Raw genomic sequence first — 27,386 nt, forward strand, 5'->3', positions numbered from 1 at the left:
TTTCTTGCTTGCTTTTTCTTGCTTTCTTTCGCTTCCCTGAGAGAGTAATTAAAAAGTGCAAGTTCCAGGTGCTAACTGAGAGGATTTAGTTTGAAGAATTAAATGCTTGGATACCCCTACACTTCCACCCTTTCTGCAGAGCATCTGGTCTGTTGGTGATAGCTTGCCTTGGGCAGGAGCAGGGGTGGATGAGCAGAAGAGATGCTGAATATGTCCGACTCTTCCTCAGACCCCTGGCACCCGAAACAGAAGGGAGATGGATACATGCTGTTAAGACAGGGGAGTTTTCAGCAGCAAAAAGCCTTGCAATGCTGCTGTGTGCCCCTACTGTTTCGATAATTCGTCCTGCCCCATCCAAGCTGCAGAGTAAGGAGGGAGGCAGAGATGGGGGTGCAAGTCTGTGGTCCCTTCACTGGGTGTTTTGCCCCCTGTGGGCTGTGACTGCATCCCCACCCCAAGCCTTTGTGGGTGTAAGAGGGGCAGCTCTGGCCTGGAATCCCCTAGCTACATCCAGCCCCTGTGGGGTGCTGTAAATCAGCTGCCACCTGTACTGTCACACCTCGGGCATGACAGCAACTTGCCTCTGTTTGTTTGTTTGTTTGTTTGTTTGTTTGTTTTCCCTCCAAAAAAACCTCCAGGGATGACATCTCACTGCAAGAAGCCTGGGTTTAAGCAGCCCTACAATGATGTTCCCTCCCACCCCCGAATGCCTACGTCAGCCCTGGGAAAGGGGTCCTCCTGGCAAGCCCCTGGCTCTCACTGCCCAGGATGTGCAACATCCCCAGTGTGCAGGCAGGATGACTGATCTGCAGGCAGCTTTGGGTTATGGGGTGGATTTCAGTGCTGTGCAGGCAGCCCCGGCGAGCGCTGAAGCTGCTGACTAGCATGGCCAGATTTTGTGCTTCATCATTTACAAACACACCCCTAGTGCTTAAATGCAAGGAAATGGCTAGTTAAGCGCATCATTAATCTTATCCAGCCCACATAATCAACAATCAATTAATTCTTCTCGGGGCTGAAGAGATGGGAACGTGTTGCAACCTGGGCACTGGCAGAAGGAGCCCATTTCTGCAGGGAAAACTGAGACACAGCCTCATCCCGCACTTGTCCGAGGCACTGTTGTGAATCCAGACCTTGCCAGGTCTGGGATACTTTCTTGCAGCAGCCCTTAAATCAAGGCAAACATTGTGCTTGCTGTTAATGGGGTGATTTATTGCTCCCTTCTGGGCTCCAGCCCTCTATCTGAGCCTTACACTCGGACTGCAAGTTTACCATCTGAAGGAGTATGGATCCCATGCTGCATGGGTCTGTATAAATGATTTCGGCTTCATCTTTGCTGTGAGGTTCATGGTTCAGCTCCCCCAGAAAGAGGGGAGACATGGGCAGCAGCGAGAGTGGAGGATTGCAGCCTGCAGCAGCTTTGGGAGGAAGGAGAAAGCATCAGCCTCCCCTGAAACTGCAGATGATTTCAGACAAGCACAGTGTAATTACAGGAGAGAAAAGCTAATTGGTAATAATAACAATTAAGAGCCATGTACCTGCAGATTGTAGGAATTTACAGATAAATGAAATGATAAAATAAACCTGAGGACACTGGGTTGCAGAGGGTACTTTGTTCAGGTATTTTGACAAAGCATCACTTGGATTAATTGTGGTTAAAAATTAACAAACCCCTTCAACCGATCCACATGCATGCCCCTATGCTTAAAACTGAGGCGTGTTCATAGCACTGCAACCCTCTTGTCTTCCTCCCTCCCTCTCCCGTCACCTTCCATCAAAATACAGGTGGCCGTTCCCTGGCACTGCTGCCCTCTCCTTCCTGCTCCTCCAAAGAGCCCAACACATTTCAGGTACATTTCTGAACATGTCCTCCAGCTCTAGAGCCTACAAGTCGCCCATTACACGTCTTGTAGACACTAACGCTTGCTGGTGGGAGCGCAAGGCTGCTAGGACATCGTGGGGAGGTACTGGTGGGAAGGGAGAGGTGAAGAAATGGAGATCCACCTCAAAGTCTTGGTGTCCACATGTGGTTGTATCTCCTGCCTTGTGTGTCTGGTATAACTCTGTCCTTCCTCATGCTGTTATGGGGTATAGGGCCGTGTGCATGGCTCAAGGATGGGTCTACATCTGTCTGTCTTCTGCTCTGGCATCCTGAAGTTCCCCCTCAAGCCCTCCTTGCTCATGTGCCCACCAGTGTCCTGCAATGTGTGATAACCTCACGTGTCTAGCTGCCTGTCTGCACGAGGTGGTGGGTTATGGCCCTAAATACTTGCGTAAGAGGCCATACATGTGGGATGGCTGCAGTAGGATGCAGAGGACTCGGCAGTTGTCCCGTGGTGGGGAGGAGGAAGGGCAGTATGAGATGGTGACTGGTGCCTCTGGGGTGCCATGTCCCCACTCAGCTATTGCTGCTATTGGAAAGAGATGGTTCATTGCAGCCAGTTGTGTGCCTCAGGTGTGGAAAAAAAATCCCCTGAATAATTAAATTGTAAAATATTGTTTTGATTTATCCTTTTTTATCTTCTTTTAATATCTGGAAAGCCTGTGTGAGCAAGAGGCCTTGGTGAGTTTTGAATGACAGGTTAAAGGGCTCCAATAAAGATTAGATGGTCCACTATCTCCCAAGGAAATTGCATCAAAGTGGTTACTCCTGCTTGCTCCTATTAATTTCCTTTTCATGGCTGCTAGGAGATGCCTCATATCCTGATGCAGCAGACAGGGGCTAAGAGGCACTTTCCATTATCTCAATCATCTCTGTGTTTATGAGACACTTAGGGTGTTTCTCTGCAGAGCTATTCCTTGGAGGTGACAGCATCACAGGGGCAGAGCCGGGAGCCAAACGGAGGGGGGACCACCCTGTGTGTGAGGCCGGGAACAGTCTCCTGCCGGCCGGGTGGTGGACCTGGATGGAAGTTCAGTCCCGCAGGTACATGTGCCAAAATACAGATGTTCCCTTCTGCAGCCTTTGGTTTCATAGGGGTCACCTGTGGGTTTTGTTAGGCATCAAGGATGGATGAGCATCCATTCGTCAGCACCTAGTTGGCGAGGACTGGTGGGCTGGGGGGACCCCAATCTTAGTCACTCCATCTTCACCCTCTAACTGCAGAGCAGCAGGATGCTTGATTAATGAAACCTGTCCCTGTCACTGATTAAAGCCTCACTGTAACTGTAACTGGAGCATCTTCTTGTCCGTGAATCAGTTACTGTTTCCTGCTTGAATGAACTCGGAGGCCGAAGGCTAGGAAGGTTATTAGCCCCAGCCCCGGGCTTTGGGGGATTAATGAGATGGACCCATAAGACACTGTCATGGGTGTTGCGTCAACATTTTCATTAAATATTCAAATTTTGCATGGAAAAAGAGATGCGAGACCTGAGCCATGCTGTTGGGGTGGCAGAAAGGGATGTTTCGGATCAGCAGAAGCGGAACACTGTCCTGCCCTATGTGTCCGTGTCCCTGTGGGTGCTGCTGGAGAAGGCAGTCCTGCTGTCCCCCTGCCTGGGTACAAGTGGTGGGGAGCGAAGCAGCAGCTGCTGCAGCCCCTCTGCTCTGCCTGGCTAATTACTGTATCATTGCTGTTTGATTTCAGTGTTTTCCTGGTGGCTTAAAAAATAATTCATGGCCAGTGTGGAAAATTATGGCCATCCTAGCTTCAAAGGAAGGTGCTACCCTGTTTAATTCTGATACAGGTGTGAAGCTTTTACGTGTCTTCTTTCTTTTCTTCTTCTTTCTGCCCTGTTTCAAGGACAGGACCTGCTTTTGCCTCTGCCCCTGGATGGTTTGGCACCCAACCGCTTTCCTCTTGTTTCTCTTGCAGCCTGCCCAACAGGGACGTTCAAGGCCAGCCAGGGTACAGGAGTCTGCATGCTGTGCCCCTCCAACAGCCGCTCCACTGCCGAGGCTTCGCCAGTCTGCATGTGCCGCAATGGCTACTACCGGGCGGATTTCGACCCGCCGGCAGCTGCCTGCACCAGTGAGTAACAGATCAGGGTTGGCGGGGGGGCTACAGAGGGTCTTGCTCCCCTCTGCTGCTAGGGAAGTGGCAGGGATAAAGTCTCAACCCGTGAGCTTTTTCATCTTATTTTCTCCCCCTATCCTGCTGCAGAGGGGAGCAAGAGAGCAGCTGGGTGGATGTCCGGCAGCCAGCTGAGGTCAACCCACTACAAAGATTTAGCTTTGTGGAGGGCTGGGGTACCCATATTGAATATCCATCCTCTTCTGCACGACACGGCACTGCCTCCATGTGCTATAGAAACACTCCTCAAGCTGACACGAATCCTTTCACCACCATGTCAGCATAAGCAGATGATGTTGCATCACCCTTTGCTCTGCTTTCCTGAGACAGCACCGTGGCACACACCAAACGATGAGCAATGGGATGGCCTCTCTGGCAGCCATTTGAATTTATACTTCACCCTGGCAGTGGTGGTGATGGCAGGGAGATAGTCCCCAGGATAAATTAGAATTTAAAGTTATCTGCTGTTGCTGTCTTGTTCATAGTCTTGCAGATGGAATATTTTTTATAGGGGGAAAGGGTGCATTAAGCATTGATATTCTGCCTGGTGGTGCGCGAGATGCATAGCTCTGCAGCTGTCTGCCCAAACTGTCTGGGGTGGCAGCAGCGGCCTCAAGCCTGTCTTTTGATGCGAAAAGAGCCCAGGAGACAATAAAGAGCTGCTCTTCTCTTCCACCCTCTGGGAACAGGAGTCTCAGCCTCAACTCCCCTCTCAAAATATGCTCCAGGCCCTTGAATCAGCCCATCAGGGAGCTTTAGCACGAGGATGCTCCGTACCCTTGCTGCCGGGGTGTGCCCAAAACGTGCGTTGGAAACAAGGAAAGGATTTGCACGTTTTGCTGGATGACTTGAGCTGTCAGACCAGAGGTAGTCAGCAGATAGCACAACTGCAGATAATCCATACATTTTTATTATATCTCGTTATGTAGCTGATTTACAGTATTGCTGTGCTATAGGAATACAGTATAAAAAAGTCTATTTGCTGATTTTTATTTCTTCTCATCAAAGCTTAATTTTACAACGCTCTAGTTTGAGGTGCCAGCTGTTCACCGAGAAAGTTTCTCCATGTCAGAGGAGTAAATCACAGTGTGGAGCTGCAGGTGCTACCCTGGACCAGAGCCCTTGCCAAGTGTGATGCCTGCGACTCTGGTTCCTGCCCCATACCCCTCGCAGAGGAGGGAAGAGGCTGCAATTAAAGGGGGAGGAATTTGGGGAGACAGTGGTTTGCTGCTGGGCCAGGGAAGAAAGATGTTTTTCTCCATTTTTCTTGAAAAGTTTGCAAAGATATTAGCTGCTTAAGATATGAAGAGGGGGATTGGATGAAGGTTCCTGAGCCAGGTTGCAGCTTTTTGGGGGTAAATTTATTGATCCTTGTCCCCAGCCTTTGTGAGTCCTCTGGTCTGGCTCCCCCAGGGAACTGATGTCCTTCCCCCTGCTCCTGCCCCTGACGTGTCCCCTGTCTCCCCTCCTGTAAACTCCCTTTGACACCTCCAGTACATGCTAATGGGATTTTAGGGGAGCCCTGCAGTGGTATGTTTTTGATGCCTTGAGTCCATGCAAGCCCTTTCCAGCAAGGGCGCTGCACTGGCAGCTGCTCACTGACATGCACATTTACTCCATTAAAGGGGGAAAGAATTAAAGGGAACAGAATTTTTTATTTTAATTTTTTGCTTTTAAAGGCTGTCACTTTTCTAGGCATTTTAACACAATGCTTTCAACCGCAGTATCTGTGGCAACGGCTCAGACAGGCTCCCAAAGTGCCTGCCTGGTGTGATTGAGGGAGCAGGGGGGGAGGGCAGCGCGCGCAGGCAGGGAGCTGGGCAGGGGTGGCCACCTACAGCCGCCTTGGGCTGACTGGCAGCAGTGGCCAGAGCAAGGTGTCATCCAGAGGTCCTCCAGGCAGGATGACCTTTCCATCCTGCCAGCCACATCACCCCTGTGCTGATGAAGCTGCCTCTGCCCGTCCCATCCCCAGCCACTAACAGGGCTAATTTGTCTGCAGCCACTAACCATGTTCCCTGGCACACACACACACGTGGAGGGCTCCCCTGGGATGGTTTTCCCCAAGATGGAGTGTGCTTTGCTCTCTTAACCTTTCCTTGCAGGTCAAGTCCTCCATCATTTTTATTGCTCCCACCATTGTGGAAAAGTCCTTTTTCTTCCTCAGAAGCGCAGCACTGAGCCCAGCCAGCACAAGTAATTAATCGCTTTCCTTATGTAATATCACCCAGCAGCCAGATTTTGTGGTTTGGCTGCGGAGCCATCCTGGCTAACCCCAAATCCTTCCCCAGACCTGGGCAGATGTTTGTGCCTCGGTGATGCTCTCCCACCTGGATTCCTCCTGAATTGCTCCCTATGGACTCTGGCCCCATTGTAGCAGCCCTTGCAATTGGAGCTACATTCAATTCCCGTCCTCTGAAGCATTTGCGATGGCTCTCGGCAGATATGATCAATGTAATCTTTATCTCTCATCCAACATCCGAGCTGCTCACAAACCAGTGAGCAGTGCCGGCTGTCTTCCATGCTGTTAAATACCTGGGCTCCCAACTTGAGATATCGAACCATTAATAAACACTTTCTATTTCTGACTCTCTTTGCCCACTGCTCCTCCATTTCTCTGCAGTGCTGGCTAAGTGGCATTTCTCTTGCTGTGATAATCTCTTTGAGGTGCTTCTCCACGTGAGCACTGGAGCCATCTCGGCATCTCCCGATCATTAAAATGGGTCTGTCTTCGCAGATGGATCTGTGTGCGCTCTCCATGGTTTGTTTTTTTTTTTTTTTTTTAAACTAAGTGTGTTTGTGGCATGGGAGTCCTCATCCCCAACCATGGAACCCCTCTCTGTGGCTGGCAGTGCAGGTGGTCAGCATTGCTGATGAGGAGAGCCTGACCATGAATCAAGGAAAGTTATGGAGACCAATCCCTCCTGAGCCAGGAGGTGATGGGTAGACTGGCAGACGGAGCCCCAGTAGGGCTGAACATAACGTTTTGGGCAAGGACCTGTCTCAAGTGCTCTCCTTTCCTGCAGGCGTCCCATCTGGCCCCCGTAATGTCATCTCCATTGTCAATGAGACATCCATCATCCTGGAGTGGCACCCGCCACGAGAGACTGGGGGTCGGGATGATGTCACTTACAACATTGTCTGCAAGAAGTGCCGGTCGGACCGACGCGCCTGCTCCCGCTGCGACGACAACGTGGACTTTGTCCCCAGGCAGCTGGGGCTGACGGAGACCCGGGTCTTCATCAGCAACCTGTGGGCACACACACCCTACACCTTTGAGATCCAGGCTGTCAACGGGGTTTCCAACAAGAGCCCCTTCCCACCGCAGCATGTTTCTGTCAACATCACCACCAACCAAGCCGGTGAGTCCTGGGATGATGCGGTACCAGGGTTTTTTAGCTGTACCCTACCAGTTGCAAGCTCTGTGTGGAAGGAAGCTCCATGTCCAAAAGCAAAAGCTCTTGGGTTGTGAGTGATGTGTGATGGCTGTGGTAAACCTGCACCCAGCCCTGGGTGAGCTGGGGGGAAAGTGGCAAGCAGGGAGAAAGGCCAGGAAAAGCGGGAGGGAGAGGGATAGGGGAGGTGGAGGGGGTGCCCTGGGCAAAGTGAGAGTAGAGAAGGCGGTGAGGACCAATACCTGCTTTTTATCCCCCTCTAGATTGCTTGGGGATGAAATGGCATCATTATTTCCCCCCTTTTCCCAGGTGGGAGTAGGGAGATGAGGTGAATTCAGCCTTGAAACACAGCCTGGCTGCATCCCAGGGCTGAGTTTAGGCTCAGTCTCCTCTGGCATATCACTCTCCCATTGCTTTCCTCTTGTCCCCTTTTCCAGGCTCCTCTGTCCCTTTCCCTCCTTCTTCCTGATCAAGCATCAAGAGCTGAACAAGCAGCTCTGGGTCAAGCTAGGATGCTGGCAGGGTGGGTGTGCAGATGGCAAGGGGGGACCTCATCCCGCGCTGCAGTGAGGAACACAGGGAGCAGAGGGGATGGAAACCCATCTGCTCTGGGCAGACAAAGAGGATGGTAATTTCTGCTTTGTGCTGAATAGGCACAACCCACTCTCTCAGGAAAGCACAACAGAGAAACCTAGAGTAAATATTTTAGTCTCCTGGCTCTAAGGAATACAAATCTACACTTTTGCCTGCCTGGCATCACTGTCTCCTGAACCATGTGCAATCAAACCTGCCTCTTGTTTCCAGGCCTTTTTTTTCCAGGGTGGGATTTTTGCAGTGTTTCTTTGCTCATTTCACACCCTGGGGCTGCCCAGGAGCTGGGAACAGCCAGGGCACCCGTGGCTATCTGTCTATACCCCAGCACTCCCTGTTGTCTTACAAAGGCTGAGTATTAACATGGAAGTGCTCCCAGTGCTGCAGGATGGGCTGTGGGGTAACCTGATGGAAATGCATCAGGGGTGTTGAGGGCAGGATCGGTGGTGTACCTCTAAAATCCCTTTGGCTTTGCAGCAGGCTTTCCACCTGCTTTCCCCACACAGGGCTTGATCCAGGGTGGTTAGTGCATCTTACCCAGCAGGGTTGCTCCCAGCCCCATCCGCTGGCGTGCCGTTATCCACACTAACGGGGCGGGGAATGCAGCAATTAACAAAACAGCAATCAAGCTAAGTGTTTAATTTCAGCCCACGAGCATCTTCTCAGAGCGGATGTGGAGCGATTAAAAAAAAAAACCCAGGATTAAATATGCTGGGTAAACAAAGGCGGTACCAAACTATCAACATCTCCCAGTGCGGCCATGTGGAGCAGGTCTTCTGCCACCCTCAGTTTCCATCCGCGGCACTGTTCCGTGCCCCAAGGTGGTTGTGCCAAGCTCAGCTTTGCCCTGGACCCATGTGGAGGAGGTGTTTTCCCTGCCCAGCTCTGCCTGCACTCTAGGCACAGTGAGGAGGAGGAAGGCAGAGAGAGCTGGGATAGGGAGCTGACCCTGCAAGCAGGTCATGCCAGTGCCGCTTTGGGCGTGGAGAGACTTGGGTACCTTTCTCGGAGGCTTTTGGTAGGATTAAGTGCAGTATCAGGGCCTTATTCACTGGCTCTGGCCCTTTCAAGTATAACTTGGAGAGCAAAAAGCCTTTGGGAAAAGTGGCTCCTGGTTCATTTAGATTGGTGTCCTTGGTGGTGGAAGGATGGTGTTGCTGCCGCCAGGGATGCTTGGCTCCAGGGGTGCTCGGCTCTGGGATACTCAGCTCCAGGGTTACTTGACTCTGCAGGTGCTCGGCTCCCCAGCAGGCACAGAGCAGCCCTGGGATTGCTCCAGTGCATGTGGAGAACAGGGCAGGGAGCAGTGGCAGTGGGGACGATGTGCCTGGGAGCTATTTTAGGAAACGTGCTTGATTAGCTCTGGTCTGGTGCATGAACTGAAATACTATGGGCTGCTTTGCAGGGTAACGTGGTGTGTGGCATAGCTGTCAGGACTGATTAGAAACATGTGGCAGGGAGGGAAGGGGATCTGACAAACAGCGCTGGGCTTGCACCTGATGCCAACTGCGTGCTTGACCAGTGCCAAGCATCTTGCTTTCTCTGGGGATGCTGTGGCAAGATGCCTGGGACCTCTGTGGTTTACTGCTCAGGAGGTCTTGGGGGGGCTGCCAGGATGGAGGTGCTGCTTTTCAAACACCCTTGCGCCATGGCCCCAGGGTGGGTGAGGAGCTGAAGGATGGTTTGAGACTGTTCTGCAAGTGTTTGGGGTTTGGAATGAAAACTCCTGGGAGAGTACATTTGGGCACTGAGGATGAGCATCCCTCCAGAGCCCTGAGAGCAGACCCAGCAGCTCCTCTGGGACAGGGCTGAGCCAAAGCTGTGCTACAGACTCCAGCACCCTGGGGTCTCCTTGCTGGGCTGGGGTGTCCCTGCCCTGGTTTCACGTCATTGTCCTCGGCGTAGACTGATTTTTGCTCCCGCATCCTGTTACTGACAACATGTGGGGTTGCAGCCGTGGCACATGCTCCCAAGGTGCTGGGTGCTGACTCCCTGAGAGAAGCTGTTTTGGCAAAAGATGGCAGACAGAACTGGAGACTGTCATCGAGCCTTGGTTTGTCCCCACTGGGGAGAGCTTTGCTGTCTTTACTCTGCCGTGGGAGACATCCTTGGAGCAAGCAATCCCAGGGGGAAGGAACTCTGAGGATTAATTAAAAGGAATAATTGGTTTAAATACCAGAATTCCCTCACCAGCTCACTGCTCTGGCTCCATGTAAGCTGTTGAGATGCTGGTCTTCCCACTGCTAATGCATGAGCTTGTACCCGTGGGACGAACAACGGCAGGCGTGGGAGATTTGGGATGCTCCGTGTGCCCAGGAGATTTTCCACCTCCCCAGGGCCGTTGGTCCTACTGCTCTCCATTAATTTTCCCTCCCTCCCCGCTTCCTCGGCAGCACCCTCCACTGTCCCCATCATGCACCAGGTGAGCGCCACAATGAGGAGCATCACACTTTCCTGGCCTCAGCCTGAGCAGCCCAATGGCATCATCCTGGACTATGAGATCCGCTACTATGAGAAGGTGAGCCGCATCTGCACACCTGACGTCAGCAGCAGTGTGGGCTCCAGGCCAGCAGCGGTAAGCTCGAGTGGAAACCTTGTGACGGAGGGTGGGTTGGGGAGATGCGGCGCTCCATATGGCACTGCCAGCAGACTGCTCAGATCCTGAGCTTGCTGGAAAAGGAGGAACATCGACAAGCTTTGACTCAGGCTCTTTGCTGGAAAGGGTCTGGGTGGTGGGACAGGTGATGGGACAGGCACCTGGTTGCTTGTGCTGGCTCTGGAGGGTGGGAGCAACGTGGACCTAGCAGCAACCAGAAAGGGAGCGACATTGTGGCTTCAAATGCTAATTCCTCCCCCATGGCAGCATTTTTCTCCAGCACATCAGTGCCTCTTGCTGCCTTGGCTCTGGTATCTGTTAGGGTGAGCAAGGACCCAGAGCATGGGGACAGCTTCAGGAGGAAAAAAAGGCAACAGCAAGGACCAGCGAAGGTTATCAGGTTTGTCCCTGTCCCAGGTCACTGCCCCCCGCCGGGTCCTTTCACTGGCAGCTGTCCTCCCCCGCAAGGGAGATGCTCTTGACCCTTGCGGTGAACCATACCAAGCCCAAGCTGTTCCATCCCTCCTGTGTCTTGCCAGCTTTAATGAATTCCTCTAAATGTGAATAACTAGATGATCTCAACAGCAGCCCCTTTACAGCAAATCACTGCTGTACGTTGCAAAAAATGAGATTTGAGATGCTTGAGTTTTCCACCAAGGTTTAGCACAAGGACCTCTGTCAGCAGAGCAGGGACTGTAGGGACTGGGGCTCTCAGCAGAGGCAAGTTGCCCTTGAACTTGCTTGAGCGGGGTCTCGTAGGGTGCATTATGGTATTTCCATAACTGCACAACGTTTCTGAAATGTGCAGGGACATCAATAATTCAAAGAGGAGTTTGCTGCTCATGAATGTTTTTGCTCTGGATACTCTTAATGTTTCCCCCTGCTACTCCATGCTCTTCTCTATGGTGAGACTAGGGTGCTGCCAGGGAGGCGAGTGCTGTGGGGACCTCCCCAGCTCCTTGGAGGCCAGGCAGAGCTCATGGGTCCTGTTCCTGTGGGATCCTCCATGTCAGGGGCTGAGGGCAACCAGGAGCATCTGAACCACTTTGCGCAGGCTCCAGCACTTGTTCTTCGGGAGCAGAGCCAGGGCCACCACTTTATCCCTCTGTGGATTAACCTCATCCTTGCCATCTGCGGGGGACAGGTGGCATATTGTCCCCACCACTATCCCCCCTCCCTGCTGACCGTCTCTCTTGGCTGCACCTGCAGGACCACAACGAGTACAACTCCTCCATGGCCCGCAGCCAGACCAACACGGCCAGGATCGAGGGGCTGCGACCTGGCATGGTGTACGTGGTGCAGGTGCGAGCCCGCACCGTGGCTGGCTATGGCAAGTACAGCGGGAAGATGTGCTTCCAGACGCTGACGGATGGTGAGTCTGGGATGGGGGACAGGGAGGTGAAGAGGGTGGTTGTCTTTCCAACAGCTTCGGGCTCTAACTGGATTAAACAAACTTGTCTCCGCAAACCTCTCTCCTGGTGGTCAGTGTGGCAAAAACCAGGTGATTTACAGCGGTGTCTTACTAATCGCCAGCTGGAGGAGTAATCTGCTTTAAATCTCTTAGCACTGTTTTCTCCCTGCTATTTAGCTGCGGTTTTGTCTTTCCTGCCTCCAACTGTGGTGGCAGAGCACCCCTGCCACAGCTGTGAATCTGGCATGGTGGGTTGGGGAGGAGAGGAGGGTTTAGACCCCTGGAGGAAGGACTCCAGGATGTTCTCCTGGGGTGCTCAGAGACGCATCTGAGCCATCAGGGCAAAGCTGGAAGGGTCAGACCTATCACTGAAAGCTGATTTCCCACTTTGACATGGTGTGTTGAAGGGAAAGGGTCAGCTCACGACCTTCACTGGCTTCTTCTGGCCTCCTTGCTAGAGTTGTGCTGTCGTTCTTCTGACCCCAGCCCTTAACTGCACCCACAAGCCTTAGGTCCCTTTAGAGACTAATAACTCATGGAAGGGTTTTTGATTAATCCCATCTTCAGGAGTAATCCAGAAGTCAGTGAATAAAGCAAGGCTCCTTTTGTGATCCTCCTAACCCTGGGGCAGCTGAAGTCCCTGCAGAGAGCACCTTCCCTGTCGCTGCTGGTGTGGTTCCTGCTCCACATAGGTGACACCCATAGGTCCCAGCCCTGCTGGCTGTCTTTCCTAAAACTTCTTTCCTAAAACTGGGTTGCCCCTTGCTTGCACTCGTGTTGAGTGCCAGCCAGGGTGGGAAGAGGAAAGCCATGCAGGGTGACTGAAAGGAAGGAAATGGTAATAAATACCCCAATGCCTCAGATATTCAGGATTAGAGAAGCGAGAAGAAAAATCCTGCCTCAAATAAGCAATTAATTGAAATTTAATAAGAATGGATAGTGTAGATCATTAAATAATAATTGATTGTTAGATGAGAGTTTCCCAGGATTTAAGCGGTGTGCAAGAGATAAATCTAGTTGCTAGTTATTAACCACGAAGTAGAAAAATACAGATAAAAGGGTGCTAAATGCTTTCTTTTGGAGTGAATTTTATTTTAACCCTTGCTTGTGGCTGCTGGCACACCTTGCTGGAGACGTTTGGAGAGGTGGAGGTGGTAAACACAGACGTGTGTTTCTGGAGGGCTACAGAAGCCTCCAGAACTTGTGTGGGGTCTGCTGGGTACCATCCACCCACATGGCTGTGGGTACCCACACTGCTGACGGAGCAGGGCAGGAGAAGGGGAAAATGAGGGGAGATATATGGAGGTGACAAGTGGCTTTCTCAGGATTGCTCCAGGCATGCCCGCTTCTCCTTGTGCCACCCCGGCTTTCACACTAGCCTGCTGCTGAAGGACGCAGAGGGTGGGCAAGGGGGTGCCAGGGGGGGTTTGAGAGATGCTCAGTGTGGAAGGAGTACTGTGGTTGCTGTGGCTCTGCAAAAGGAGTCTACTCGTGCTGTTGTTCGAGATGTAAAGACCAGTCAGTCTGCAAGCAGACCCACAGCAAAGGTGGATTTTCCCAGGCCTCTCTTTCAAGGTCAACTGTTGTGTGGTGGACTCTCCTGTGTCTAATATGGGTGAGCTCCTGGCACAGCTTTCCCCAGCTAGTTTGGTTATTAATAGTGTCTCTTCAATCCCTCCTTTCCTGGGTGTCTGTGACACCCTATGTTAACTTCGATCAAAACAACCAACAGATTTAAATTTATTGAGGGAAGAGAAACCCCAGAGACACGGACAAAGCCACCTTTTAAACCACATCTCTTTGGGAAACTGGGCTCACATGCCTTTGGTTTGACTTGATTCCCAGGATCTTCTCTTCCGTATTTTTAACCCAAAACACAGGTGAGCCAAAGTGTGACAATCCTTCCCTGTGCAATGCAGCACCGGCTCATCACCTGCCTCAAGCAGTGCTACTGCCTGGCTCCCCCTTGTCCCACCACACTCGCATGGGAGCAGCACCTGTGGAGTCAGAGAGGGTGTTATGGGACCCCTTCCCAGGAGGCTGCTGTTACTCTGTGAGCATGCAAGGGAGAATTCACCCCATCTCTCTTCTCTTGCAGATGACTACAAGTCAGAGCTGAGAGAGCAGCTGCCTTTGATCGCAGGGTCCGCAGCGGCCGGGGTTGTCTTCATTGTCTCGCTGGTGGCCATTTCCATTGTCTGCAGCAGGTGGGTCCCTGTGGAATGCTGTGTCCCTGGAAGGTGGAGGTGGTAAAATGCAGCTGGGAGAGATTTGGCATAGGAAGGGTGGGACGGAGGACCCTTGTAGCTGGAGAAAGCGCCACACTGCCACCGCTTGCTGAGCGTTGCTAGTAGGGGAGCGATTCGGGGCCATCGCCAGCTGCTCGTTCCTCAAGCCCGGCTGTTTTCTCTCCTCTTCTCCCAGGAAGCGTGCCTACAGCAAGGAGGCGGTGTACAGCGATAAATTACAGCACTACAGCACTGGGCGAGGTGAGCAGGGGAAAGTGGGCAGCATGTGCCCCACTCCTCCACCTTCAAATGTGCACGATGGGGTGATGAAAGCCCCATGAGGTAGATGGAGAGGACCATGGGTGGGAAAAGAAGAGCAACAGGGGGGATTTGGAGGATGGGGATGGATGTGGAGAGACAGAGGGATGTAAGGGGCAGGGGGGATGTAGTGGGACAGGGGCTGGGAAGAGGATGCTGTGAAGACTCCCAAAGGAGGAAGGGGAGAGGCAGCGTTCAGAGGCAGGATGGGCTCCTGATCTCCTGCCACAGGCTCTGCCTGAGCCAAGATCAGTGCTGGGCTGCTCTCGCTGCTAAAAAGACTGGATTTTGGGAGCATGGCTGGGGAGTGGAGGCTGGTGGCTAGCATTGCTGCTGTCCTGGCCATGTGGCTGATGCTTGCCCTGCACCCTGTTCAGGGAAGGATGTGCAGCCAGTGACTGGGTAGGTTTAACTGGCTTTGGGCTGTCGATCCCCTTGGCAAACAACTAGTAAAGGTTGAGTTTGAAGGGCCTTTTCCTAAGGCACCTTTGTGGTTGGTGGAGCTGTGCACCAGAATAAATTTGAGGCATCTGTTGTGTGTAATGTCTGCTCAGGTGCCCCTCCAGCAGCCAGCATGCTGCTGTGATTTCTGGAAATGATAATAAAGCAGCAAAGCAGCAGCTTCAGTGGGTGAGGAGTTGCCACCTGGTGCCCACAGGCTCCGTGCCCTGTCCCTGCAGGATGTAAATCATATTTATGCTCTCCTGGAGATGCCTCCCAGATGCAATTTGCTGCCTTGTGGGAAGAAACCGTGTCGAGGTCCTGGGCACCTGCTTAGGGAAAAGGGATGGCAGTGGGATGCAGGGAGGGGTGAAGGATGGCTGGGGAAGGCAGGGGGAGCAGCACGGGTGAGCAAAGGGCAGGGATGGAAATTGAGTGGTGGGCCTGGGAGAGGAAAACAGGAGGCTGACAGGGATGGAGGGGGTTTGGAGGCAGCCAGGAGAGCCCTGCCAAGCTTCTCAGCTTGATACCGAAACCTTCCAATGTGATGGCAGGGCTGTGGAGGGTCGTAAACTTCTCAGCACATGATAAACTATTTTCCAAACATCACCAAGTGATACTTAAATATGATGGACCTGCTTTTCCTCCCCCTTTTCTCCATGTTTCCACACCATAGCTGGTGGGGGAAGTCTGTTATGATGCCTGATGGCTAAACCCATGTTGGGCTGCAGGTGGACTTTTTTTTTTTTCCCCATTTTCCCCCAATTTTGAAACATTCCCCACCCCATGTGCATCCCAAGCTCACCCCAAGCACCCCAAAAAACAGAGTCCTCAAACAGCAGTGAAGCGGGTGTCTGTGTTTAGTTTTTAAAGCTGGGCAATGTGAGGATCGATGTCCGAAAGCCAGGGGTGCCGGGGCTCCTGGACGCACAGCAAAACCTTTTCAAGGTTAGCAAGCCTCCAGGCGCTCGATTATTCAGACACTCAAGCAAAACAGGTGGGAAATTTGTGGTGAGTGACTAATGGGGTAACGAGTGCATCTGCCGGAAGAGATCACCTGCGTATGTAGCGGCAAGGCAATTACAGCCTCCCCGGTGTGGCTCCACCATCCCTCCTGGGAGCCCCCCAGGATTGCCAGCTGCCTGCTGCTGGCCAGGACTGCCCAGGGTGGGTTTTGGGGTGAGATGGGGTCTATGAGGTTGTAATTTCTTATGCTTTATGTCTGCTGCTGCTTCACCAGGAGCTTTGAGATAGGGGAAACAGGGAAAGCCCTGTTGAAGTGGTGGTGATTCAGCAGGCATGGGTTTTTCTCTATCCCAATGATACTTATTCCCAAGGAAAAATTATGTCGGGAGGGACTTGACGCTAAAGTCAGGGTCGCAGTGCAGAGCACTTCAACTTTCAAAGAGTGATAAATAATTTGCCGTTGTCTGTGGTAGTGATAAATGGCCTAATCCAGTTTCTAGGAGTATTGGGGCGACTTTAAGAGTGCAAAGTTCTGTTTGCAGGCAGGATTAGCACAGGTTGCCTTTGACACTGTGCTCTGGTACCCAGTGTTTCACCCAGCTTTTGCTGATGTGGATATGATGATCCAGTGGCTGAGGTTTGCAGAGATGGGTAATGGGTTTAGGTGCCCTACTCTCAGTTATTTGGATGGGACAGGAAGAAGCGGGGGAGCTGAACCTGGTGTATACTGAGCCCACGGGCAGACTTTGGGGCACATCAGAGGGTGTTTGAAAACCAGCCTGTGTTAACAGTGGGCAGGAAACTTCAGCATTATTGTCTCCTTTATTTGTTCAATATTTTGATCAGTGAGTCAGTCTTGGTTACGATCCTGTAAATCCCTTTGTAATCCTGACTGGAGCATCAGCTGCTCTTGTAAAGAAATTTATGGGGCAGTTAAAGTGTATGAGACAGAGCCGTAAAGGGATTTATGAACTGGGAGATGCACAGATGGCTTCATTGCAGCCTTCCCTGCCCACCTCCAAGGCTCAGACCTTTTGCCCCAAACGCCCCTTTTGGGGACAAGGATGCTCCTGCCTGGTCCCTCCCGAGTCCCAGGAGCCCCACAAGCAGTTCTTCCTCAGTGGCTGTTTTGCACCAGCCGTGCCCTGCTGCAAGGCTTTAATGCCTCCTGCCGAATTACTTGCCCAGCAAACTTGCAAAGCAGCTAGGAGCCAATTTAGAATCCCAGCATGGAGCCATACAGGGGTGATGCCATGGTCTGTGCATTCATCTACGCATTGGCTCTAGAAAGGCTCCGGGAAGCGCCAGTGTGACAAGATCATGGCCCTTGGCGAGGTCCTTAACAGTGTAATCAAATGCTGTTAATCACTGTAAGGGTGACGTACCTTGAGGAGGAGAACCAGGCAGTGATGTCCCTCCTGCTTTCCTCCAGAATTGACCTTGAGAGGCTGCTATGCCATCCCTGGTCCCCTTTTTGGGTGAGAAATGGCATGGGAGGCTGAACCCCCACAGGGAGACCACAGCCCATTTTGGGTCCCCTTTGGGGACTGTGGTATAACACTGGTGCCCTGCTGAGCCCTGGGGATGGCACTGGCTGCACTCTGCCCTATGGCTGTGCTCCCCAGCATCTCTGCAAGCCCCAGAGCATCCAAACATGATGTCTGCAAACCCCATTTGGGGAATTTGAGGGCCTGTTTTGGTTTTTCCCCCTTTTGAAAAGGGCAACTGCCCAGTCGCTGCGTCTCCCTGCAGCATGGCCAGATCCTGCTGCCATGCATTGTCCCCATGCAAGGGACAGCACACTTGTGACAGAGGCCGGCCAAGCCATATTTTATGGTTCCCTGCAGGTTGTTGATTATAATTGCTGCACTCTGTCAGTTTAGTAGCTGCCACAAAGCTATCAGAGGCATTTTTGGGTAAATAAATATTTCTTCACTAATGCCTGAAACCTCGTAAAGCCCTTGCCGTAAAGCCAGCTGATTGTAATTCAGGTCTGTCACTGCTCCCCGTTGCCGTGAAGGAGGAAGGGGAGGGATAATGGTAGAGGAGTGAAGGGCAGAGAGACTGAGGAGGGGATGCAGGGGAGGGTTGGGTGGAGCAAGGGGGACCAAAGAGGACAATAAAGGTCTATGGAGGTGGAGCAGGTGAGCACAGCGATAGCAGCCATCTTGACAGGCGTACGGAGAGTGTGAGGACATGGGGTTCTCCAGTTCTTGGCCATGGCACAACTGCTCTTGGTTTCTCTCTTTTTTTGCCATTGCTACCATATTTTCTGCAACAAGGGTCTCCAGGGATGAAGATCTACATTGACCCCTTCACTTACGAGGATCCCAATGAGGCGGTCCGAGAATTTGCCAAGGAGATCGATGTATCCTTTGTGAAGATCGAAGAAGTCATTGGAGCAGGTGAGTCTTGCCCTCCCCTGCTGCCCATCCCTGCCTGCCCTTTCCATTGCTCCTTCATGGCCAGACACCCACCTGGAGCAATTTTGCGGGGGTGCACATGTGGCCCTTCACTAGGAAACCCTCAAGGAAGCCTCGAGACGTAAGGCTTTCCTGGGTTTGTGGTGGGTTAGGGTGGATGTGAGGTTGATTTCTGCTCTCAGAGTTCCTCTGAGGTGGGAAAGGCTGCCTGAATATGTTTGCTGGGTGACTGCAGGGCCTCTTGGGATTTTCTACTTGGCTTTTCCATGAGATAACAAGAAAAAGCCAGATCTCACTCTTTTCTGTGCCATATCCCCATACGTATGTATATATACACATGTGTGCACATATCTTATTTCATCTGTGCTGCTTTTGTTGCCATTTTTGAGTAACTATGTCGTACTTGTAGAAGAGAAAGTGAGAAGCTAGGGGGGAAGCTGCAAAAAAGCAATGAGCTAGTTCAGTCAGGATCAAGTTCAGCGATGTATCAGCTGCCCTTTGCTGCTCATCAAGGCAAAGTGGCTGCAAACCTGGCTTAAATGTAATCCCTTCAACAGACAAATTTTGCCTTGGTGGAGGAAAAGCTTTCCCACTCAAAATGACAGGATGCTTTCTCTGTATTTTAAACTGGAGAACAGCAATGAAAACAGCCCAATTATTTTCCATTCCAAGATAAGTGATGTGCACAAAGGCAACCAAGATTATCAATGCTGACACCTTATATTTGAAGCAGTCCTTAAATGTTGGTGCTCTTGCTCTGCAAATCCTTCTTGTGGGAGTTTGCAAGAGTGGCCCCAGCCTCTGCTTCTGTTGGTGCTGGGCTCTGTCACCTTGGAGAAGACTGCAAGCCCAAACACGTCCTCAGCAGCAGACATTGCCCCTTTTAAAGAGGAGTGGATTTATAGAGGAGAGCATCACTGAAGTTTTAACTGGCTGACATTTCTCAGCTGGTTGGTTTGGAGACCAAGCAGCTCAAGGTACTGTTACTCTTTGCAATGTTTTCTGTGGAGGAGGAGTTGGTAGCAAATGGTCTCACACTTGCAGGGGAGTTTGGAGAAGTGTATAAAGGACGCCTGAAGTTGCCTAGCAAGCGGGAGATCTACGTGGCCATCAAAACACTTAAAGCTGGCTACTCTGAGAAGCAGCGCCGGGATTTCCTGAGCGAGGCCAGCATCATGGGGCAGTTCGACCACCCCAACATCATTCGGCTGGAAGGAGTGGTGACCAAAAGCCGACCGGTCATGATCATCACAGAGTTCATGGAGAATGGGGCCCTGGACTCGTTCCTGCGGGTGAGACGAGGTGGGGCCGTGCGGGCTCTTGTTCAGCTGTGGGATTCGGGAACAAGATGTTGTCCTGTAAATCCCAGCCTGTTTCCTTAACTTGGGAGCTGGTTGCAGTGTGCCATACACCCCCAAAACACGTGCATTTTGGTGCTAGCATACCTCTGCTTTAATGAGGCAGGGCGGGGAAGATGTATAGTCCTCTGGGGAAGTGCAGCATCCTCCCAAGGTTGGGGGTGAGTGGCTTTGGTCCCACAGTGGGGTCTGTATGCTCATCCCAGTGCCTGCTCTTTCTGATCGCAGCAAAATGACGGGCAGTTCACAGTGATCCAGCTGGTGGGGATGCTCAGAGGAATTGCTGCCGGGATGAAGTACCTTGCGGAGATGAATTACGTGCATCGAGATCTGGCTGCCAGGAACATTCTGGTCAACAGCAACCTGGTGTGCAAGGTGTCAGACTTCGGCCTCTCGCGCTACCTGCAGGACGATACGTCTGACCCCACCTACACCAGCTCCTTGGTACATACCTCTCGCAAGCTTTTGTCTTGCTCAACATCCCCCATGACTGCCCTACATCTGCTGCCCGCTGGACCAGGGAGAAGGGTGCTGGACATATGCTCTGGAGCTTCTACAATGGGTGGGAGCATCACAGGAGGGTTTCCACCATGTAGACTCATGGCCCAGAGATCCTGGCTGTGGTTCCTACCCATCATCCTCTTTTCCCTCCTTTCTCTTCCTCCCTTTTGTGAGTTTTTTGCTTCCCTCCTCCTCCAAGCACCTTTCTGCCCTCAGCAGTTTCCAATAAGCCTCTTCCCTCTCCTCCATGGAGGAAAAATGCATGGAGGAGTCCCTGGAGAGATGGGAAGGGAGGCAGGGAGATCACAGCGTCTCCCAACGGCACAGTGAGGGCGTTTTAACTCCTCCCCGTGCTCCAGGTCTGGTCTGCCTTCCTCTGGTGGGAACTTGTTCCAGGCGTTAATTAGAGACGGGCCTAATGAGAGCTCTGCCATTCCCAAGCCACCCTTCTTGTCCTTAATTAACTCATTCATAGGTAATGGCAGCCTCGATCTCCCTTTGCTCCCCGCTGCGCAGGGGGATCTCCAGCTCCCCACCACAGCTATCCTCTTGTCAGCAGGCTCGTGAGACCCTTACTGGTGTTAAAGATGAACAGAGGAGAAGGGGATGGGCAACCCATTGGCGTCATCTAGTCAATTAATCGAGCGTGCACTGGATGCAAGCACATGGATGCACAGACTCCTGCAGAAGCAGTGTCGTGGGCTGCTGAGCTACGCCTGGGTGTCGGGGCCAGCTCCAGCCTCCAAAGTGGGAAACCTGTGGACATGCCTTTAAGGCTGACTTCGCATTTTGGCCCAACTGCAGCCCCTCACTCTTCCTACCCTGCTTGTGGGCTGTTCCCCCCCTGCCCTGGATCTGCCCTGCTCCCTGTCCAGACCCATCCTGCAGGCAATGGCCTTCCAGCAGACACCCGTCATTAATTTTTTGTTCAAAGTCCTCAGCAGTCGCTGCTGTGATGAGGCATGAAGTAGCCTTTCCCCACCTTTAGAGATAAAGGAGATTATCTCATCTGTGTTTTTATTTAATTTAGGCCATAATAGATCTCCCCGGCAGCTGGGAAGTGATGCTGTGCCTGCGATTACATCACTCTGCCTCCCACAGCAGGTTTTTAGCTCTGGGGAAAAGGCAGGAAAAACAACCTACCAGTTAATTTCTCCGTTTGTAGTTATTCAAATCAGACTTTTTTGCCATTCATCTTTCAAGAGCAGCTGATGCTTCGTTGGAAAGGCTACGGAAAACAATTGCGCTAAACGATTTACAATGCAATTCTGCCCCGAGTAAATACCATGCATGTCTGTGGTTTTCCTTCATCCCCTGGCTTTTTTTTTTTTTCACTGTTATTTCAGCGGTGCTTGCCCAGGGAGCAGTCCCTCTGTACGTACTGCCCCTCTGAAGCATCTCTGCCCCCTCGGCATGGCCTCCAGCCCTTCCTATCCTGCCAGGAGCTGGGACCTGGCCTGGCTTGATGGAGTGGCTTAAGATGCTGAGCCTGATTTTGAGCTTTTAGGAGAAATGAGGGGCTCTCTGCCAAAGGCATTTTCTTATTCCAGTGCTTTCCAAGTCATCTTTGGGGCTCAAAGGTGTTTTGCTTTTTGCCTCCCACTCCAAAAGTGGGACTGGAAGGACATTGCAGCAGCTGTGGGAGCCCAGATGATGCCGTAGAGAATGTTTTTAGGTTAGACTTGTTTCCATTGAAGGCCAAGGGTTGGGGATACCTGTGGCTCCTTACCTGAGATGAGAACTAGCAGTCTTGTGTAGCCCTTGTCACCCAATATCTCCCTGGGAAGGGACCTGGAGACAGGCCACTGATGTACTGGGTCCTGCAGGGCAGCCAGAGTGGGGAGGTGTCACTCAGGGCTGACACCTGAGTGGGATAAACCCTTGGATAAACCACAGAATCACAGAATGTTAGGGGTTGGAAGGGACCTCAAAAGATCATCTAGTCCAACCCCCTGCCAGGGCAGGACCACCCAGAGTAGGTCACACAGGAACGCATCCAGGCGGGTTTTGAATGTCTCCAGAGAAGGAGACTCCACAACCTCTCTGGGCAGCCTGTTCCAGTGGTTTGTCACCCTCACAGTGAAAAAGTTTTTCCTTGTGTTAATATGGAACTTCCTATGCTCCAGCTTGCACTCGTTGCCCCTTGTCCTATCATTGGCCGTCACCGAGAAGAGCCCGGCTCCATCCTCCTGACACTTGCCCTTTACGTATTTATAAACATTGATGAGGTCACCCCTCAGTCTCCTCCAAGCTAAAGAGACCCAGCTCCCTCAGCCTTTCATCATAAGGGAGATGTTCCACCCCCTTCGTCATCTTTGCGGCTCTGTGCTGGACTCTTTCAAGCAGTTCCCTGTCCTTTTTGAACTGAGGGGCCCAGAACTGGACACACTATTCCAGATGGGGTCTCACCAGGGCAGAGTAGAGGGGGAGGAGAACCTCTCTCGACCTACTGACCACACCCCTTCCAATACACCCCAGGATGCCATTGGCTGCCTTGGCCACGAGGACACTTTGCTGGCTCATGGTCATCCTACTGTCCACCAGGACCCCCAGGTCCTTTTCCCCTACACTACTCTCCAACAGCTCAGTCCCCAACCTATGCAAACCCTTTTCTTTTGTTTAGCTAAGCCCTTTTGTGCAGGTACAAGATCAATTCATGGAGGTATTTTTGGCCTCTGCCTCCTCATCCCATTGAGCACTGCCTGCCCACTTCTCAGCAGGGTCCCCAAAGACCAGCAGCTGGGGTTGTGTGGGATGGCTCCGACCCTGGCTTATGGGTGTCTGGGCTCCTCTGCCAAAGGAGCTGTTTCTCAGCTGCTCACCTTTGTTTTTCGTAGGGGGGGAAGATCCCCGTCAGGTGGACAGCGCCAGAGGCCATTGCCTACCGTAAGTTCACCTCAGCCAGCGATGTCTGGAGCTACGGCATCGTCATGTGGGAGGTGATGTCATTTGGGGAGAGACCCTACTGGGACATGTCCAACCAAGATGTAAGCACTGGGGGTCATCCACACAGCTCTGGAGGGTGTGGGGTGCTCATTCCCAAAAGAAAGCCCTGCCTGAACGGCTCTCTGCTCTTTCCCAGAGCCTTGGCAGTACTCGCTTTTTTAGATGAAACAGGCTGGCGAGCGAGAGGATGCAAGGAGGGAAATTGGGAAGAAAAGCCAGTGGGCTGGTAATTGGACTTCAGGAAGCTGCAGGGCCTTTGAAAATGTTCAGAGGGTTTACGAGTGGGTAAAGAGCTTTGGTAGTTGGACTGCTGTACTCCGATACGATCCACCGAGATAATGAGTGGCAGCTCTCCGCCGGGAGGAACTGCAGTGTGCGGAGCATCAGAGTGGAGATTAACCTTCGAGAGCCCCAGCTCCGTCGGAGCCGGGAGTGTCTCCTCCTGCTTCCTTTGCTGATGATCAAATGGGCTGGCAGCTGCTTTCCCGGCCTGCGGCAGTGCTGCCTGTAGCACCTCTGCCCGCCCATGTGGCTCGGCTCAGAGAGAGGAGCAGCAGGGGTGGCTCACTCCCCTGCTGTGGCTACAACTTTCCTGACGTGAGACCTCCAAGTCCCCTGTCCTCACATGCTGCTTTCTCCCCTGCTGCCCCACAGGTCATCAATGCCATTGAGCAGGATTACCGGCTCCCACCGCCCATGGACTGTCCTGCTGCCCTGCACCAGCTGATGCTGGACTGCTGGCAGAAGGACCGCAACACCCGCCCACGCTTCACCGAGATAGTCAACACCCTCGATAAAATGATCCGCAACCCGGCAAGCCTCAAAACTGTGGCTACCATCACCGCTGTGTGAGTCTTCTGATGCGCAGGGGATGCTCTCCTGTCAGCATCCCAAGCTGTGGTGAAAGGCTCCGTGAGCGGCTCGTGCTGCTGGGGGGAAGGACAGGAATTCATAAATTGTTTGCCAGGCATGGGGCAGGTTCTCTCTTTGCTCTGCCTGACAGTCAGACAAAAAACATGTAGTTTTCAATCGAGCAACAGCAATAATTCTTTGCTATTGATTCTTTACGGCATGCGATCATACGGGCACAGTGTCTGTCAGCACCTCCTTCCCTGTGGCTCCTGCAGCTGGATTACAACGTGTGGGGTTGCACAGTGCTGCTTGGTAGAGCAATATTCCCATGAGACAGGCCTTCCTCATGGCCTTCCTTGTCTCAGGCATGTGCCGGGGGGGAGCACAAGAGCGCAGGGGAGTGGATTGGGAAGCACGTCTGTGCACTGGCTGGGCTCCTATGTGGCAGCCCCTTGGTGCCAGCCAGGCTTGTCCCCAATGGTGTGTGCTGTTGCAGGCCTTCTCAGCCCCTCCTCGACCGCTCCATCCCTGACTTCACTGCCTTTACCTCAGTAGACGACTGGCTGAGTGCTGTGAAGATGAGCCAGTACCGGGACAGCTTCCTGACCGCTGGCTTCACCTCGCTGCAGCTTGTTGCTCAGATGACATCAGAGTGAGTTGGGTGTCATGCCAGGGCTGCCCAAAAGCTGGGTGCTGCCTGGGATGAGTTGGGGTTGCGGGGAGGTGGGAAGGTCAGGTCAAGGCACCTGCAAAGGGAGGGTGTGAGCATCTATCACACTGGTCAGCAGAAGCCCCCTGACTCTGGAAGTGGCTGCATTCACCATTTGGGAGTCAGTGTACGGGTGTGTCTGCCTGCTCTCGGTCTCACTTTGCCCCTGGGGATGCTCATGGGACTCCATTTGGGCTCTGTGGCTGTTTTTCTGCTGAAAGATGTGGACCAGCTGGGCTTACATCCCTCACCTCACTTAGAGACAGCAAAACAGATACACCAACCCTCAGCTGTCCAGTGATACTCCTCTGTCTGTCTCTCTGTCTGTCTTCCAGAGACCTCCTGAGAATAGGGGTGACTTTGGCTGGGCACCAGAAGAAGATCCTGAACAGTGTCCAGTCCATGCGAGTACAGATGAGTCAGTCTCCGACCTCGATGGCATGACGTCCCTTGTTCAACAGGGAGGGGACGGGGAGGGCACACAACGGAGGGGCAGAGGTGGGAGGGGAGGAACTGTTGGGTGCCGTGGGGCAGCATTTGGAGAGGTGCCACCGCTGACTGGGGACTGTGACCACAGACGAAGGATGTTCCTGAGATTCATCTCTAACTGGTGACTTCAGTTCCTCACCAACAGAAGCACACTTACCAATGTCATGAGGAACAGCGTATAAATACATATAAATATGTACAAATCATGTATTTAAAAAACAAAACAAAAAACAAACACAAAAAATAATGAAGACAAACCAATGTGCGTTGGGGAAGCAAACCCAAACCCTAGAGGCCAGACTCCAATCCCACCACCAGTGAGCAGTGGTCAAAACTGAGGAGGAAGGGGCTGTTGGGGAAGGGAGCAGCATAAGATGGAGCATCCTGTCTGGAGAAACCACGTTCCTTTTCTTTTCTTCTTTCATCCTCCTTCCCTGCCCCAGCCTTCCCTGCTCACCCTGCTCCCCTCTCTGCTCATGGACCAGGTGGAAGTGTCTTCAGATGTCTCCGCAGCTCCTTGCTGTCCTGCCCGGGTGCTGCTCTGGCGACTACCAAAGGACTTGGCTGACCACTGCATGGGGGATCCGACTCAATCCAGTTAATGTCTTCATATTGAAGAAGAGATGTACCTTCAATAGAAAACCTTGTTTTTTTTTTTTTTCTCTTTTGCTTGCATTTTTTTTGCAAAAAGGAAAAAAAGGATTAAAAAAAAAAATCCATCCTGGAAAATGCAAAGAGAAGTTCCCGTGTGTGTGTGTGCACTCGTGCACATGTGTACGTTGTCAATCTACCATGGACTCACTGCTTGTCCGTAACCGAAGATCACTGCTGAACCTGCGGCCAGCAGCCGGCTGGTTCCTAGCATGGGGAGGGCCAGGGGTTGTGCCTGCAGCCCCCAGGAGCAGGAGGTAGCAGGGAAGCGCCCAATGATGAAGCAAGCACTCAGCATCCTGCAAGCGGGGAGGAGGACACCAAAGGCCGGCTGGTGTGGTGGGGACGGGACAGGACCGGAGGAGCTGCTGCGTGGTTGTGACTGGGTTGGTGACTGCTGGAGAAGGAGTGATGCTCTGGGAAACAGACTGCTAAGGCCTCTAGAGCCTTGGTGATGTGCGGAAGATGGCTATGGAGGACTTTTTTTTCCCCATCTTGTGGACCTAAGGATTTTGATATTGTTTTACAGACTTAGGTTTCGTGGTTTCAGAGGTAGGTCCATTTGTCTCGTGTGCCTCTCTGTCCATCCATCAGTCCTCTGTATTTTTCTGCTCACTTCCTTAAAGCCTTTCCCAGTCAATGTTTCCCCATGTTTAATTTGATTTTTTTTTTGTTCTACTGTTGTTCTCCTTTGTAAATTGATCTAGTTAAAATTACTAGACGCGTGTCAGTGTTTACACAGAATATTGTAAGACTGGGCAATCTGACATCCCTCTGTGGATCGCGCCGAGAGTTTATAAGATGAATGAACTCTTAATAAGGCTTTTACTTAGATAGTTCTGTGTGAGTTGTAATGATCCATCACTGCACTTTTGCAGGCACCACGCTGGCAGCAAGCGGCACCTGTGTGGCAGGGTGAGCAGTGATGCGGGCAGGCTGCCCAGCTATGCCTCGAGGGCTGCCTGTCCCTGACGTAATTTGGTGGCATGGTGGCTTGTACATGTACAAGAAACCCTCCATCCTCCTTACATGTCCATCCCCACTGTGGGGATGCCCTACATCTGCTTGCACTGTGGGGATGCCCTGCTTCCATCCATGTATGAGAAAATGGCCTGAAGTTGCACCAGGGGAGGTTTAGATTAGACATCAGGAAAAATTTCTTTACTGAAAGAGTAGTCAAACATTGGAACAGGCTGTCCAGTGGAGTCACTGTCCCTGGAGGTGTTCAATAAACATGTAGATGTTGCACTTCGGGACATGTTTTAGTGGGCATAGTGGTGTTCGGTTGACGGTTGGACTTGATGAGCTTAGAGGTTTTTTCTAACCTAATGATTCTATGATCTATGTCATGGGGATGTCATGTGTTGTCCTGCACCAGGGGGATGGCCCACATCCAGCTGTACCTTGGGGATGCCTAGTGTCTGTCTGTGCCGTGGGGGTGTCCTATGTCCATCAGTGCCATGAGGATGCCTCATGGCCACCTGTGTTGTGGGTTTTC

General features: G+C 52.2%; 1 protein-coding gene across 1 annotated transcript in view; it reads left to right on the forward strand.

Moving 5' to 3' along the window:
- The window catches only part of EPHB1 (EPH receptor B1), a 72,915-nt gene extending 47,723 nt beyond the window's left edge, over positions 1-25,192 (forward strand). Inside the window, exons 4-16 of the mRNA XM_086468550.1 lie at positions 3,816-3,971; positions 7,040-7,375; positions 10,393-10,574; positions 11,805-11,967; positions 14,105-14,213; positions 14,431-14,495; positions 18,242-18,364; positions 19,427-19,674; positions 19,969-20,184; positions 23,079-23,228; positions 23,842-24,035; positions 24,536-24,691; positions 25,084-25,192. Coding sequence (XP_086324676.1) covers positions 3,816-3,971; positions 7,040-7,375; positions 10,393-10,574; positions 11,805-11,967; positions 14,105-14,213; positions 14,431-14,495; positions 18,242-18,364; positions 19,427-19,674; positions 19,969-20,184; positions 23,079-23,228; positions 23,842-24,035; positions 24,536-24,691; positions 25,084-25,192 — 2,207 coding nt within the window. The remainder of the gene's footprint in view (positions 1-3,815; positions 3,972-7,039; positions 7,376-10,392; positions 10,575-11,804; positions 11,968-14,104; positions 14,214-14,430; positions 14,496-18,241; positions 18,365-19,426; positions 19,675-19,968; positions 20,185-23,078; positions 23,229-23,841; positions 24,036-24,535; positions 24,692-25,083) is intronic.
- Positions 25,193-27,386: the final 2,194 nt, after the last annotated feature.

Source organism: Leptosomus discolor, chromosome 7 (assembly GCF_034619465.1).
Source record: "Leptosomus discolor isolate bLepDis1 chromosome 7, bLepDis1.hap2, whole genome shotgun sequence".
Classification (NCBI taxonomy): Eukaryota; Metazoa; Chordata; class Aves; order Leptosomiformes; family Leptosomidae; genus Leptosomus; species Leptosomus discolor.